The sequence below is a fragment of the Schistocerca nitens genome, chromosome 9, assembly GCF_023898315.1.
Source record: "Schistocerca nitens isolate TAMUIC-IGC-003100 chromosome 9, iqSchNite1.1, whole genome shotgun sequence".
NCBI lineage: Eukaryota > Metazoa > Arthropoda > Insecta > Orthoptera > Acrididae > Schistocerca > Schistocerca nitens.
The window spans coordinates 388172608-388188304 of NC_064622.1; the positions used below are offsets into that span (position 1 = coordinate 388172608).

At 41.1% G+C, this 15697-nt stretch overlaps 1 protein-coding gene across 1 annotated transcript in view; it reads left to right on the plus strand.

Moving 5' to 3' along the window:
• The window catches only part of LOC126203691 (WASH complex subunit 2), a 194312-nt gene that overhangs the window by 46650 nt on the left and 131965 nt on the right, over nt 1–15697 (plus strand). The window contains exons 5-7 of the mRNA XM_049938060.1: nt 740–965; nt 5337–5501; nt 15467–15587. Coding sequence (XP_049794017.1) covers nt 740–965; nt 5337–5501; nt 15467–15587 — 512 coding nt within the window. The remainder of the gene's footprint in view (nt 1–739; nt 966–5336; nt 5502–15466; nt 15588–15697) is intronic.

A 15697-nucleotide genomic window follows, 5' to 3' on the forward strand; every position in this document is an offset into this window, starting at 1 on the left:
TTCTTTGGTTAAATATTATTTTGCAAAAGTTTAATGTATGTACCATGCTTACTGCTTGCATGACAGTATACTACTGATTGTTCTATCTGAGTAATATTCATGGACTCTTAATCTTTCTGTTCTTTGCAATGTATACACTGTGTTGATTGTAAACGACAGTTGAAAAATTTTTGCTGGACTATGTACTTAATTCAGAGTAGAACATTCAGATTTCAGCAACCACCCCATGGTTGTGGTAAAGCTAATCTCATGTTGTATCCATTCTTGTGGAAATGGTAGTATTACAGCATAATTTGAAAGTGTCTGTGCTGTGTGGGAGAAGACTCTAGCAAGATGAAGCTTGGTCTACGAGGCTTGCACATGTAGTGCACGTGAGCTGCACATCATCACTAGAAGAATTGTCTCCAGATTTGAATGCCAGTTCAGCATACAGTTTTAATGTGTCACGTGTAATCATCACAACTCTACAAAAAATACATTATTTCAGTTTTGATATACAGTTTTTTTTTACATTTTTGTGTGTACTAGAAACCAATTGCAGTGTATAAGCTTTCATAATCCAAAGTAGGTGATACATTTCTTCAGGTTTCAGATTTAAAACTTTCATTTAGAACATGGAAGCAGTGTAAAATAGCAAAGAATTGTATGGTAGTTTGGTCTTCTAGTGATAGAAGAAGGCCTGCCTTGTGCCCTCTGTGGAGACAAAAGTAAAACTTGTATTCCATCATGTGTTCCACAGCATGGGGCGTATTATACTGCGGCCAGTGAATCCTTATGCAAACCGCCCATTGCCATTTCTCATCGGTTCACGTGAATTTTACGAAGATGATCGAGTGGGGCTGGCTGATGTGTTCAGTGATGAAGAAGAAAGTGGTGTTCCTGGTGCTACTGAAATACCATCTAGTGAGAGTGCCAGTGATGTTGAGGCTGATTACGCCATATCTGACAGGATGAAACGACGAAGGGTATGTAAATGACTGTTACTGTCAATTATGAACAAATTAAATTAACATATTTTACCTTACTGCATGTGTTATTATGGACTTATAAATACTTGCCTTCAGATATCAATATATCCATATTAACATATGTAGGTGGTAAGGTGAAAGAGACAGGTAAAAAGGTGATCTTTCAGCGTCTTACCTTTTTGATATTTCATTTTCCCCTGTTGTGTTATGTTCTTCCCACTTCTGTTTTATGTGTACTCTTTGATATACAAGTTTAGTTTTCATTTTTGACCTACCACGCACTAGCAGCTCTTTAATATTGTGTGATGCTTATTCCAAAACGAAGGGCCATTTTAAATGTTGACAGTTCAGTATAAAGTTGCATGAATGCAATGATATTGATTGCTTGTGAAGTCACAGAAGTCATTGATTTCATGCAGTAGTTGTATGACTGTTGGCGAAAACAAATGAAAAAGGCTTCAAAAATCTTTGTGTGCTGTGATTCAGTTTTTGTGTTTGAAAGGATCCAAAGGTGCTCAAATTCATCAAGAGTTGTGCCTAGTTCATGGGCCTACACTAATGAGTAAAAGAACACTCCTGTCAACTGGTTTAGTTTTCAGGCTAAGAATTATGCAGATAGGTAGAGGCAGCTAGCGCAACATTATGAAAAGTGCTTAGACTGAACAGTGATTACGTTTGTGAATTAGATTTCTAGGAAACTAAAACTGACAAAAATTTTGTAATGAAGATTTTTTTTATAAGGAACCCTTACCTTTTAAATAAACTTTTTAATCATTTGTTAGTTCTGTCTTATATAACTATTCAAAAAAGCAGATAAAAATTCGTTTGATACCTTCCTGAGAGCAGCCTCCATTCCTTCCAAATTAACAATGTAACTATAGACCAGATGCGACTCGAATTCAAAGAAATAATAATGACAGCAATTGAAAGATTTATACCAAATAAATTAACAAATGATGGAGCTGATCCACCTTGGCACACAAAATGGGTAAGAACACTGTTGCGGAAACAACAAAAAAGCATGCCAGTTTTAAACAAATTCAAAGTCCCCAAGATTGGCGATCCTTACAGAAGCTCGAAACTTAGCACTCACTTCAATATTAGATGCTTATAATAGTTACCACAATGAAACTTTGTCTTGAAACATGGCAGAAAATCCAGAGAGACTCTGGTCATATTTAAAGTACGTTATCAGAAAGACTCATTAAATGACTTCTCTGTGCAATAGCAGTGGAAACACTATCAATGACAGTATTGCAAAAGTAGAGTTATTAAACCCAGCATTTCGAAGTTCCTTCACCAAACAAGATGAAGTAAATATTCCAGAATTTGAATCAAGAACAGCTCTCAACTTGAGCAACTTAGAAGTAGATAACCTCAGAGTAGTGAAGCAACTTAAATCACTCAATAAAAGCAAGTCTTCTAGTCCAGACTGTATTCCGGTTATGTTCCTTTCAGAGTATGCTATTGCAATAGCTCCATACTTCACAATCATATACAACCACCCGCTCGATGAAAGATCCGTGTCCAAAGACTGGAAATTTGCACAGGGCACATCAATATTCAAAATAGACAATATGAGTAATCCACTAAATTACAGTTCCATATCATTAATTGTGTTCAAACATTATGAATTACATTGAAGAGAATGGTCTATTGATACACAAACAGCATGCATTTAGAAAACCTCACTCTTATGAAATACAACTAGCTCTTCACTTACGTGAAATGTTGAATACTATTGACAAGAGATTTAAAATTTATTCTGTATTTCTAGATTTCTAGACTGCTTTTGACACTGTACCTCACAAGCATGCTTGTGGAATATCATCTCAGTTATGCAACTGGATTTTTGATTTCCTGTCAGAGGGGTCACATTTTGTAGTAATTGATGCAATGTCATTGAGTACAACAGAAGTGATTTCTGGCTTTCTCCATGGTAGTGTAATAGACCCTCTGCTGTTCGTTATTTACATAAACAATTTAGGAGACAATCTGAATAGTTGTCGTTGATTGTTTGCAGTTGATGCTTTTGTTTATAATCGAGAAAAATCAGAAGATCAAAACAAATAGCAAAATGATTTAGAAAAGATACCAGTCTTGGCAAAAATTGGCAATTAACCTTAAAAAATGAAAAGTGTGAGGTCATCCACATGAGTGCTGAAAGGAATCTGTTTAACTTTGGTTACATGATAAATCAATCATATCTAAAGGTCATAAATGCAACTAATACCTAAGAATTACAATTATTAACAATTTAAATTGGAGAAAATACACAAAAATGTCGTGTGGAAGGCAATCGAAGACTGTGATTTATTGTCAGAACGCTTAGTAGATGCAACATATCTACTGAAGAGACAGTATGCTTGTCTGTCCTCTTTTGAGTACTGCTTCACGGTAGGATTAATGGAATACATCGAGAAAGTTCAAAGAAGAGTAGTAGGTTTTGTATTGTTGAGAAACAGAGGGGAGAGTGTCATGGATATGATACAGGATTAGGGATGGACAGCTTTAAAATAAAGGTGTTTCTTGTTGCGGCGGGATCTTCTCATGAAATTTCAGTCACCAACCATTTCCTCTGAATGCAAAAATATTTTGTTGACATCGACCTACAAAGGGAGAAATGATCATAATAATAAAATAAGGGAAATCAGAGTTTGTACGGAAAGATAGAGGTATTTGTTTTTCTGCGTGCTGTTCGAGAGGGGGAGAATAGATAATCATTGTGAAGGTTTTTCGCTGAACTATCTGCCAGGCACTTAAGTAGATGTAGCTTGCACTTTCAGTCTCTCCAAAGGTTTGGGTTGACTTTCCTTGCACTGGATATTTATCCATTAGCTTTCCAATTTCCTTATGCAGGATTTTTTTTTTATATAATTGTGGGCTTTCAATTAAAATATGTTACTGTAACAGCTTTTGCTAATCCTCCTTCACTTGTTGAATGCTGAATAAACTTTAAAGACATAGTAACCTTGGACATAAAATGTGAATGAAATAATCATATTAAAAGCATAAAGCATGATGAGTAGGCACTCCTCTAATGTTGAAGTGGGAGAAAATATGAATTTAAACATTGTTTACTTCTTGTAGATTTTGTTGTGGAATTGTTTTCAGTGACTATTTTGGTTTGAATTTATTGCTGTCCCTCCTCCCACCTAACACAAATTTAAAAATTTGAATAGAATTTCTAAAGAATTGTGAAGTATTTGCAAAATTTGACCTTACATAGTGCCAAACATGAAGCAGGCATCATTGTTTGTATTATAAAAGTAGACTACTCTGTTAAATTTGAGTGTCTATAATTTATAACACCAAAAATAAATTTCAAAAATAACTTGCAATGTATGAATGATGTTCTGAATTAATTTCAAATTCTGTGGGTGCTGGTATTTTTTATTACTACTTCTACTTTTGTTGGGACAGACTGCAAAGAAACACCAAGTATCTTATGAATCACAGAAGATGCTGTATTTCTTCCCTTATATTATATTTATTCAGAATTATGGTAATCTTGCTTCGTATTTTGTGGATATTTCTAATATAGATATGTCCTGGAGACAAGTGACATTTATGTTAGCTGGTTTTTTTTATTTTTGTACTTACCATGTTTCCCTTCTTTATTGTAATGAGTCTTCTTCTGCTATAGCTTAGATTTCATAATCTTTCCGCCTGTACTTATACCACCATCAGTACCTCCCTCTTCTATTCATGCCTGGTAATGCTGGTGTGCATTTGTATCTAAAATTATATTTGTTACTCTTTTCTTGAATAATTTATTGTTATGATCTGGCTTTTTTCCTCTAGTTCGAATAGATGGGAATGATGCAGTATTACGAAGGTATAACTAGAAAAACGTAAAATATATGCCACATTTTGTAATTGTGATACAAATAATCCATTTCAATATCATACTATTAAAACAACATTACACTTAGAAAATTGACTTCATTGGCACTTTCATGCAAAGACCTTGGTTACATCTGGTAAATTTAGAATGATGTAGATATTTGTCCATAAATATTTTTAAGTACTGAAGAATTCTTTGAATAAGGGTAAAATGACTTTGAGCTTCAGTGTGTCAGTAAGGAAGAATATTGGCATGTAATTTAACATGTCTTCTCATGTGTGGCACTAAAGGGAAAAATTTGTCCTGAAGTCTTGTATGGATCGTCCTCTTGTTCTACATCATGGTTAAAAATCGAAGCTACATAGATAAAATGGAAATGAATATATTTGAGTGAAAATGAAAGGAAAAGAGAGAATTTATGTTTCAGTAGCATCTTTGTTTGTGTCTACCATCTCTGTTGCAGACTCTGAATCTCTGAGATGACATAATTAACTTCTCTATCCTCATCCCTCTGATTCCAGATACCTAGTGTCAGTGGAAGTGAAAATTCTGAGCCTGAAAGTGAACAGCTGAACCCACCTATGAGCCATCACCCAAAGCAGCAGCATGTGGCACCTCCACCATCAAACATGTTTGGAGAAGACAATTCTCATAAAGTACCAGATGAGCAGCCTCCTGCAGGTGTGGTGAGTGGAATGATTAGTGTTGAATTCAAACTGATAATATTTATTTGAAAAGCAAGCCTCAGGCCTCTACTTATCATTTTATAATGTGGACTGAAGTCCCATGAGATTTAGAGACAGAGGTGGTAATAAGGGAAAACTTAGATGTCTGACAAATGTCATAACCTTACATTATAGCAACAGTCAGGAAATGGATTTAATTGAATTGTTCGAAAAGTCTAACAAATGTCATAACCTTACAGTATAGCAACAGTCAGGAAATGGATTTAATTGAATTGTTCGAAAACACTATCACTTTAAACAAAGATGTATCTCATTGAATAAATGTAAAAGTGTTTGGTTTTTTAGTACTTTGTTTCCCTAAAAATGTAATGTAGTATCCCCTCTTTGCAGTTATATTTCTTGTTACACTCTATTGCTATTGTAACATGGAAAAATTTCAAAAGCAAAATGCCCTAGGTAGGAATATTTATTTATTTGCTAACTTTGAAATGTAATTCTGTGTGATAGAAGCTGTGAAGTTTCCTCAGAGTTGGTGTCTGCTTACAGCCTTCATAGACAGACATAAGTTGATGTATAATAGAACATTTATGTGCTTTGTACATGGCATGTTTACTGTTACTTTTTGTTTAAGGTAGATTATTGAATCTTACTCGCTCAAATTTGTGTTCCTCCTCACCGTAATCAGCACACCGTTAAGTTAATGAAATCGATTCTTTCGCAGCTGTCTGCAAAGATGTTTTCCTCTGTCGCTTTCCGGGCAACTATGTGCACTACTTTGAAATGGGACAGGTTTTCCTTATTTGAATGCCACTACTTTTTGATACCCACTGTTCAACTATTCTTCATCTTTTTCAAATCACTAGACTTTCAAGAGTGCTCCTTGCAGTACCAGATTAATTACAACAGTATGCAACTGTAAATATGCTCTTTACTTAGCATATGATCCTGTGTGTATCATCTATAAACAACAAGAAAATGACCTGTATATTACCTTTGTGTAAGTGGTGTCTGTAATTATGTTGATCATGAAAGTCTCTGTAGGTAAATCTTTAACTGGGATTCCAGTTGTATTTAGTGTGAATCAGTTATTGCGGATGTTGTTCATTATATTCTGATTTGCGTTGACCGCAGCTGAATGAAACTACGAAACATTGCTGTAAACCACATGATGGATCCATGTAGAATTGTTCCAAGTTCAGCTATAGGAACCCCATAGTCATGCCAAACCAGCATACTCACTGCTGCCCATGAAAAGCTATGTCTGTAACTCTAGCAGTTTATTTTTTATATTAATAACCTGGCTGACACACTAACCACAGACTTGTTGCAGGTGATGCAGTTATACATAATGAAGCACCAGATGAAAAAGATGTACAAATTTCTTGTCAGATATTGATAAGATTTCAGTTTGCTTTAAAAGTACAGAAATGTAGAATTGTACACATCATAAGACACTCAAAAGTCATGTCCTATGATTACAATATCAGTCACAATTGGAATTGGACGACACCTACAAATACCTGAGTGTAGCAGTTTGTATGGATATAAAATGTAATTATCACATAGGGTCAAATGTAGGTAAAAGTGTAGGTGACAAACTTCAGTTCATTAGCAGGGTACTGGAAAAATGCAGTTGATCTACAAAGGAGACTGCTTGCAAAACATTTGTACATCCCATTTTAGAACAATATTCCAGTATTGCATAACCATGTCCGCCTCCATGGCTGAGCAATCAACATGGTTCAATGCCATTTGGAGGACCCAGGTTTGATGCCTAGTACTGCCAGAGATTTTTTGTTGGTGGCAAGACTGGAATGGGGTGCACTCTAAGCTTCATGATGCCAGTTGAGAAGCTACTTGACTGAGTAGTAGTGAATCCAAGTCACAAAAACTGCTTACAGTCAGGAGAGTGGTGTGCTGACTTTACCCTCCTCCATATCACATCCATTATGCTACTGGCAGAGGGTGACATGGTTGTTGGTCAGTGCTGGTGGGCCTGCCATGGCCTGTGGATGGAGTTAATTTCAGAACCATATCTTATAGGACTAACAGGGGATACTAAATATATTGAATGAAGGGCAGCACAAATGTCGATATATTTATTTGACTCATGGAGGAGAGTCACAGAAATGCTGAAAACCTGAATTTACAGACACCAGCTCACTGTGTATTGCTCCTGTACAGACCACAGGAACAAGATTAGATTAATTACTGCCTGCACAGAGGCATTTTAACAGTCGTTCATCTTGTGCTCCATATGCGATTGGATGGAAAGAAACTGTAACATGGTAGAGTGCAAAACATCATCTGCCACGCACTTCACTGTGGTTTACAGAATATGTGTATAGATTCTCATTAGCTTAAAAATTAGTGCCAGTTGAAACTTGACACTATCCTCTGCTTAAGTTCAGTAACAGCTCCTGAGGTGCAGACCGCTACATCCTCTAGCACCTTTACAATGCCTGCATCCTATTGCAACTAGATTACAGGAATCTGGCCTGTAGTTTGGCTGTTCTGATTGACATTGCAGCTCCTGGACTGTGTGCACCATTGTGACAGGTATCTTTTGGATGAGCCCTGTGGGCAGCCTCCCGACATATGTCTCCCTTACAAATCAGATGCTACTGATTACTAATGAATTATACAGTACATGTTTGCAGCTAACCTGGACACCTGACTCACTGTATCCATTTCTGCAGCGGGAAGTTTCACCTCACTCAAAGGTGACACCACGTTTGGTGTCCTAACAGCAGTTTGTCTGTGTTGTGACTCACCGATCATTCAAAGCGCCGCTGCGCAATTACGCGCGTCCTCTACGTGCGGCACTGTTTGCCAGCCATGTAGCAGCTGCGCCACCTAAGCGGCCAGCCGAGCAGCGGCCGCTAGACTGGGACTCAGTGCTCATTCGAATGCTAACGTGTACACATGTCTTGCTTGTCAACTTACTCTGTGACTTATATGTGTTGTGTCGTTCTGAAATATATTTGTTAAACTTGACATTACAACAATTGGCGACGAGGTAGTGGATTTTTCCTTTTCACCGTTGACCCACAGGGTTCCATGGCTACTGTCAAGCAACTATTGCAAAATCTCCTTGAACAGCAAACGCTTCTAACAGTGGCGATTCGCGATTTCGTCGCAGTGTCAAAAGCGGGGCGTTTCTCGTCGTGGCTGTATCTCCTTTTCCTCCTTACGATGAGACGGCGGAAGACTGGTCTGATTATGAAAAATGTCTTCGACAGCACTTCTTGGCATTTCATGTCACGGACGAACAACCATGTAAGTCTCTGTTCCTTTCCTGGATTTCACCTCAAATGTATCGGTTGTTGTCGCAATTGGCTCCTTTGAAGGATCCTGCATCTTTGTCCTTTGCTGAAATGTGCTCACTTCTGTCTGTCTATTTTCAAAAGCAAACACATGTGGTAGCCTCTCGTGTTGCCTTTTATCGTTGTCAAAAACAGCCACATCAATCTTATCGCGCTTGGGCTGCTGAACTTCACGGCCTCAGTCGAAAGTGTCAATTTGTTGCTGACGTTCACAAAGAATCCTATGCCGATTCCATGGTACAGGATGCTATTATCCGGTCGGCGCCCGACAAAGAAGTTTGGCAACATGCCCTTCAGTTGGCGAATCCGACTCTAGATGAAGTTTTCTCCATTGCGCAGTCTTTTGAAATTTCTCGCACTGCTGGGGCCCAAATAGAGGCGTGGGGTGATGTCGGGGAAATACAACCTCTGTGCGCTGTTGACGACGCGTGCGGCGCATCCCCGCCGGCCGACGTGGTCGCAGTGTGCTCCCACGCGCAACCTCGGCCTAGCCGTAAACAACCCACTAAGAAACTGCAGCAAAACCCCCGGCAACTTCCTTCATGTCCACGGTGTTTTACGAAACATTCACGCGAGGATTGTCCCCAACGTTGGGCTGTGTGTCACAATTGCAAAAAGAAAGGTCATGTGTCTTCCGTTTGCAAATCCGAACGCATACATGATATTCATGAACGTGACGCTGATTCTGATTCAGTGTTGTCTGTCAATTGCACTTCTTCCCTTTCAGGGAAGTTATTCCTCACTGTCCAAATCCTTGGTCGAGATGTTCGCATGCAAGTGGATACCGGTTCTGCTGCCACTATAGTTAATTCTCAGACGTATCTTCAGTTGGGTTCTCCACTCCTGTCACCTGTCACTCGGCAATTACGGGCGTACAATAAACAGAAGATTTCTCTCTTGGGACAGTTTAATTCTGAAGTATCTTACAAATCCGTCGTTCTCACTGTTCCCATATTTGTGGTCGACCAGAGCAACGCAGAAAATCTTTTTGGTTTCGATACCTTTCGTGTTTTTGGGTTCTCCATAGATGACTCTGTCAATATTGTCTCTGATGCTATTCCTTATGCTCAACTGGATTCCTTGTCGATGACATTTTCGTCCCTTTTTTCTCCTGGGTTAGGCCATGCAAACGACTTTGAAGCTCATATCATGCTCAAACCCACTGCTCGGTCTAAGTTTTTTCGGGCTCGGCCCATTCCTGTGGCCCTTTGTGATCGGGTAAAATGGGAGTTGGATCGTCTCACTACTTCAGAGGTCTTGCTTCCTGTCACTTCCAGTGAGTGGTCCTCTCCTGTTGTTGTCGTTGCTAAGCCAAATGCTGATATTCATCTCTGTGGCGATTTCAAAGCCACTGTAAATGCTCAATGCCTCATCAACACTTACCCTATGCCCCGTCCTGAAGAACTGTTCACTAAACTTGCTGGAGGCCAAGTATTTTTCTAAAATTGACCTGTCAGAAGCTTATCATCAACTTCCTCTCGACGCTGCTTCCCGGCAGTTTCTGGTCCTTATCACGCCTTTCGGCTTCTATCAATACCAACGCTTGCCATTCGGGGTTGCTAGCGCCCCTGCTCTCTTTCAGCGATTCTTGGAACAATTATTGCTCCCTGTCCCTGGGTGTATCAATTACATGGACGACATTGTTGTCACTGGCTCCACCACTGAAGAACATCTTCAAAATCTCCGCACACTTTTTCATGTCTTACAGACTGCCGGTCTTAAGTGTAATCTTCAGAAATCACAATTTTTTCAGGCATCTATCACGTACTTGTGGTTTCAACTCTCTCGGGATGGTATTCGTCCGCTTCAGCAAACTGTCGCTGCGATCGATGCCCTTCCTTGCCCTCATCTGTTAAGGAACTGCAGGCCTTCTTGGGGAAAATAGCATACTATCACAAGTTTTTACCGTCTGTGGCTTCGGTGGCTCAGCCGTTGCATCGCCTTTTGCATAAAAACGTGCCTTTTCACTGGTCCGCGTCATGCGATGCGGCTTTCCAGAAATTGAAGACTATGCTGAAACAGGCCCCGTGCCTGGCTACTTATCAACCTGGTCAACATCTTGTTCTTGCCACAGACGCCTCTCAATACAGGGTCGGTGCAGCCCTGCGCACCGTTTTTCTGACGGTTCGGAGCAACCCATTGCTTATGCCTCCAAAACGCTCACGGATGCCCAACAAAAGTATTCTCAAATTGAAAAAGAAGCTTTGGCCATTATTTATGCTCTTCATAAGTTTGGTGTTTTTCTCTATGGCTCAAAATTTCATCTTGTTACGGATCACAAACCACTTGTTTCCTTGTTTCATCCATCAACGTCACTTCCCGACAAGGCTGCACACCACCTCCAGCGTTGGGCTCTTTACTTGTCTCATTTCAATTATGAGATTCATTTCCGGCCAACGGCTCAACATGCAAATGCTGATGCTCTGTCTCGCCTTCCCATGGGTCCTGATCAGGCATTCGATAGGGTCGAACTTTTGTGTTTCCACCTGGATGTTGCCGAGCAGCGGGTTGTGGACGGGTTCCCCATCACTGGAGACAGGCTGGCGGCTGCTACGTGTTCTGACCCTACCCTCTCCCGGGTTTTACACTGTATTCAGAAGGGTTGACCAGATCGCCCGTCCGCTAAGACTTCTGATCCGTTGCGGAACTACTAAGCTTTGCACTACCGCCTCACGGCTAGGGATGGTGTTATCCTCCTCTCCACTGACAATGCTTCGCCGCGTGTCGTGGTACCTGCATCTTTGCGTGCTTCGGTCTTGCGCCTCCTTCACCAAGGGCACTAGGGTGTATCTTGCACAAAATCTCTGGCGCACCGTCATGTGTACTGGCCTGGCATCGACTCTGAAATAGCACACATGGTCGCTGCCTGCAGCCCTTGTGCGTCACAGGCCGCTGCCCCGAAGTCATCTTTGTCACCGTAGCCTTTGCCTGAGAAGCCCTGGGAGCACATTCATGCTGACTTTGCGGGACCCTTTTTAGGTACTTATTGGCTCCTCGTAATTGACGCCTACTCTAACTTTCCTTTCATTGTCCGTTGCACGTCGCCTACCACCGCGGCAACCACCAGTGCTCTCGCCCGCATTTTTTCTTTGGAAGGCCTCCCCTCTACTCTTGTTACTGATAATGGTCCGCAATTTGCCTCTTCCGAATTTGTGGATTTTTGTGCTTGTTACGGCGTTATGCATGTCATGGCCCCGCCGTTCCATCCACAATCCAACGTTGTGGCTGAACGACTGGTCCGCACATTTAAAGCTCAGATGCGGAAACTTCTGACTTCTTCTGCTGATGATGCGCTTCTCCAGTTTCTGGCGTCTTACCGTTTCACCCCCATGGGCGACCACAGCCCGGCTGAGCTTTTACATGGCCGACAGCCCCGCACACTACTTCATCGTCTGCGGCCTCCCACCTCACGGCCGTGGGTGCCTTCCCTTGGCCGGTTCACCGCCGCCGACCTCGTCTGGGTACGGGGATATGGCAGGCAGCCAAAATGGAGCCCGGGCTGCATCTTAAGACACCGTGGCAGACGCCTGTATGAAATCCAGACGGACACAGGTGTTGCAGTGCGTCATTTGGACCAGCTTCGGCCTCGTGTGCCAGCAACGCCTGTTCCAAATGCCGCTACACCACTTTTGGCCCTACCTGACGCTCGGGATCTTGGCATCTCTCAATACTCACAACGCAGCCCTCTCACCGTCATCGCGATGCCAGCACAAGAACGGTCGCCACCAGGAGACATGCCCATGCAGGGACCGGATGACCATCCTCTGTCAGAGCAAATCTACTCGCCTCCTCCTCCAACAGACGCCGACACATCGCCCATGTCTCCTGTCATATCAACTGGACTTGACGCAATGGGCAGATTGGTGCAGGGGGCCCCAGCAGATTCGACCCCTACGTCTCCTGTCATCTCGACCCATTATCATCGGGGACACTTCCGTCCGTACTGGAAGCCTCCTCCTCGAGACTTTACAGCGAGTCAAACAACGCCTATGGACGTTAGCCATCTCCAGGACACCTCCATCAAGACCAGTGCAACAATTTCAAAGGGGGGAAAAGTGTTGTGACTCGCCTATCATTCAAAGTGCCGCCGCGCGATTACGCGCGTCCTCTACGTGCGGCGCTGTCTGCCAGCCATGCAGCAGCTGCGCCACCTAAGCGGCCAGCCGAGCAGCGGCCGCTAGACTGGGACTCAGTGCTCATTCGAATGCTAACGTGTACACATGTCTTGCTTGTCAACTTACTCTGTGACTTATATGTGTTGTCTATCTATCTATCTATCTATCTATATCCGAATCCCGCTCCAGCTACTGCCGGGTCTGGGTGCTGACGAGTCCTCTCCATTTGGCTCGGTCCTCCTACCGCTTTTCTTCCTCCACTTGCTGCCAGGTCACACCTCTCCTTTCAACAGATATTCTCACTCCCATTTTCCACAGTGTTCTTGGGCGCCCTCTAGGTCTTTTCCCATCCATCTTTAGTTCTTCCATAATTTTGGGGAGTCTCTGCCCATGCATCCTCTTAACATGCCCATACCATCTTAATCTCTTTCTTTCAATTTCTTCTCTCATACTTTTTTGTTTGAGGTCCTTTCTAATCTCTACATTCCTTACTCTGTCCATTCTTGTTTTTCCCTTAACTGCTCTGAGAAATTTCATTTCCCCTGCTTGCAGTCTGCTCCAGTCCTTTTCTGTCATTGTCCATGTTTCTCCACCATAGGTGACAATAGGGAAGTAATAATTCTTATACATCAGGAGTTTTGCTCTTTCTGAAACTTCATTATTCCAAATCAGATGTTTTATTGTTTGGTAGAAATTGCCTCCCTTCTGTAACCTCCTATTAATTAATAGGAGGTTATATGTGTTGTGTCGTTCTGAAATATATTTGTTAAACTTGACGTTATAACAGTCTGAAGTGTCTTCGGCCAGAAATCAACTTTCCACTATTTAATCTCTTGGCAGATCATTTTAGCAACACCCTGCCACCGCCTCCCCCTCCAATGGTTCACACCTCAACCATATCCATGTAGACCTACTATTTGGTCCAAATAAATAGTAGGTCCCTGTGCATTTCGGTATTTGTTCCTCTCCGTTCTTGATGAGTTTTCTGTTTCAAAAGTCATCTACACTGATGGTATGAGGGTAGAGGATCACACCACCAAGCCTTCACATATTCCATGGGTCAAGAACAAAATGTCATACCATAAGGATGCTCTGTTTTTATGACAGAATTACGAGCTATTCTTCAACCGCTTTGTTATATTTACAATGAAACTTGAGAGAATTTCCTAATCGGCAGTGTGTGTCTAAGTAGTCTCCAGGCTGTAAATCAATGTTATTCTTAGAGCCCGTTGGTTTTGACCATACACAATCATCTTTCTGACCTACATGATACTAAGAGCTTCATTGTATTCCTCTGGATATTGTGTCTGATTGGGATTCTGGGGAACAAACTTGTTGATGTATTAGCATAGGAAGAAACCTTGTAGGTGGGCTTACTGTGATCTGACCAGGAGTCAACATTACATCTTCAGCAGTTGTTTGGGGCCTGGAACAAAATAGCACACAGTGGCCACTGTGGACAAGCTCTGAACAATAAAAGGCTTCATGACTGCAAGGTGAAATTCCCTTCGCCCTTCCTGAGGAAAATTTACTATACTTTTCTGGACCCATATTAGCCACACCTGGCAGGCTCATAGTAACATCCTCAGGTGAAAGAATGCACTCCATTGTGATATTCCTGTATCAGTGGGTTCTCAATTAAGCAGACATATTCCCTCAGAAGTTGCTTGAAATAGAGCTATTGTGCTAGTGCAGTCAAAAGGTTTGAATTTTTTTACTTCTGTAGTGTTGTCAGTATAACTGTGTCGTTTTTTATTTGGGTGGTGAAACCCAGAGAAACAGATGAAGTTGTCGTGCCCATCTCTCAAATATTCAGAATGGAGCAAGGCTAAATGTGTAGTAAAACCAGTTACAGGTGGTGGCCCAAATGTAGGTTCCCAATGCAGGTAGCAGAATTAGGTGACAATAAAGCCGCACTCGGCATGGAACACATCTGTCACAGTCAAAGTGTTAGGAAAGTATGGCCTCATTGTCTCATTTTTTAGTTCCTTTTAACTGTTTTAATCAATCAACTCTGACTGTTACTTAACTACAGAGATAAATAGGGGATTCAGAATGTCACTTTTGACAGTTTTATGAATTATACTAACTTTGAGTTCTAAGTAACTACAGCAGCTGGAAGAGATGTCATGTGTTGTACAGAGAGTTGTGTGTATGTTTTCTACCTTTGTACATATATTCATGCATCTTCACAACTTGTGTAACTGTTCTCTTGGAACAATCATGATTGTAAATGTCATTAATCATAATACATCAAAATAATGTAACTTACTGAGTTTCAATTTTGAAAGTTACATGTGATTACTTAAGCGAAAGTATAGATAAAAAACTGGCAAAAATATCTTCAAGGAATTTTATTATTAGTTGAAGATGTTGAGCTGTTCTTCGTCCTTTTGTTCTGATAAGGCATGTAGATATAATGGTTGGCTGAATTTTGGTTTTGGCCTTGCATTATTACATTAACTGTGACTTGAAACATGGACATAAATGAGGACACTTAATAATACTTGATATCTTGTTGCAGGGTAGACTACCAAACAACTTTGCTGCAGAACTTGCAGCTAGGCTGGGTGTCGTTCCAGAGACTGAGCAGCAGACAGCACCACAAAAGGCAACTTTGATCCAAGAACAGCAGAAAGATGTTGGTTAGCATACATTACTTTTTTAGTTTTTAACATAGTTATATAAGTAGATGCTGACAACTGTTTAAGTAAACAGAATTTGGTTCATCCATAAAAGGTTTTGAAATTGTGTC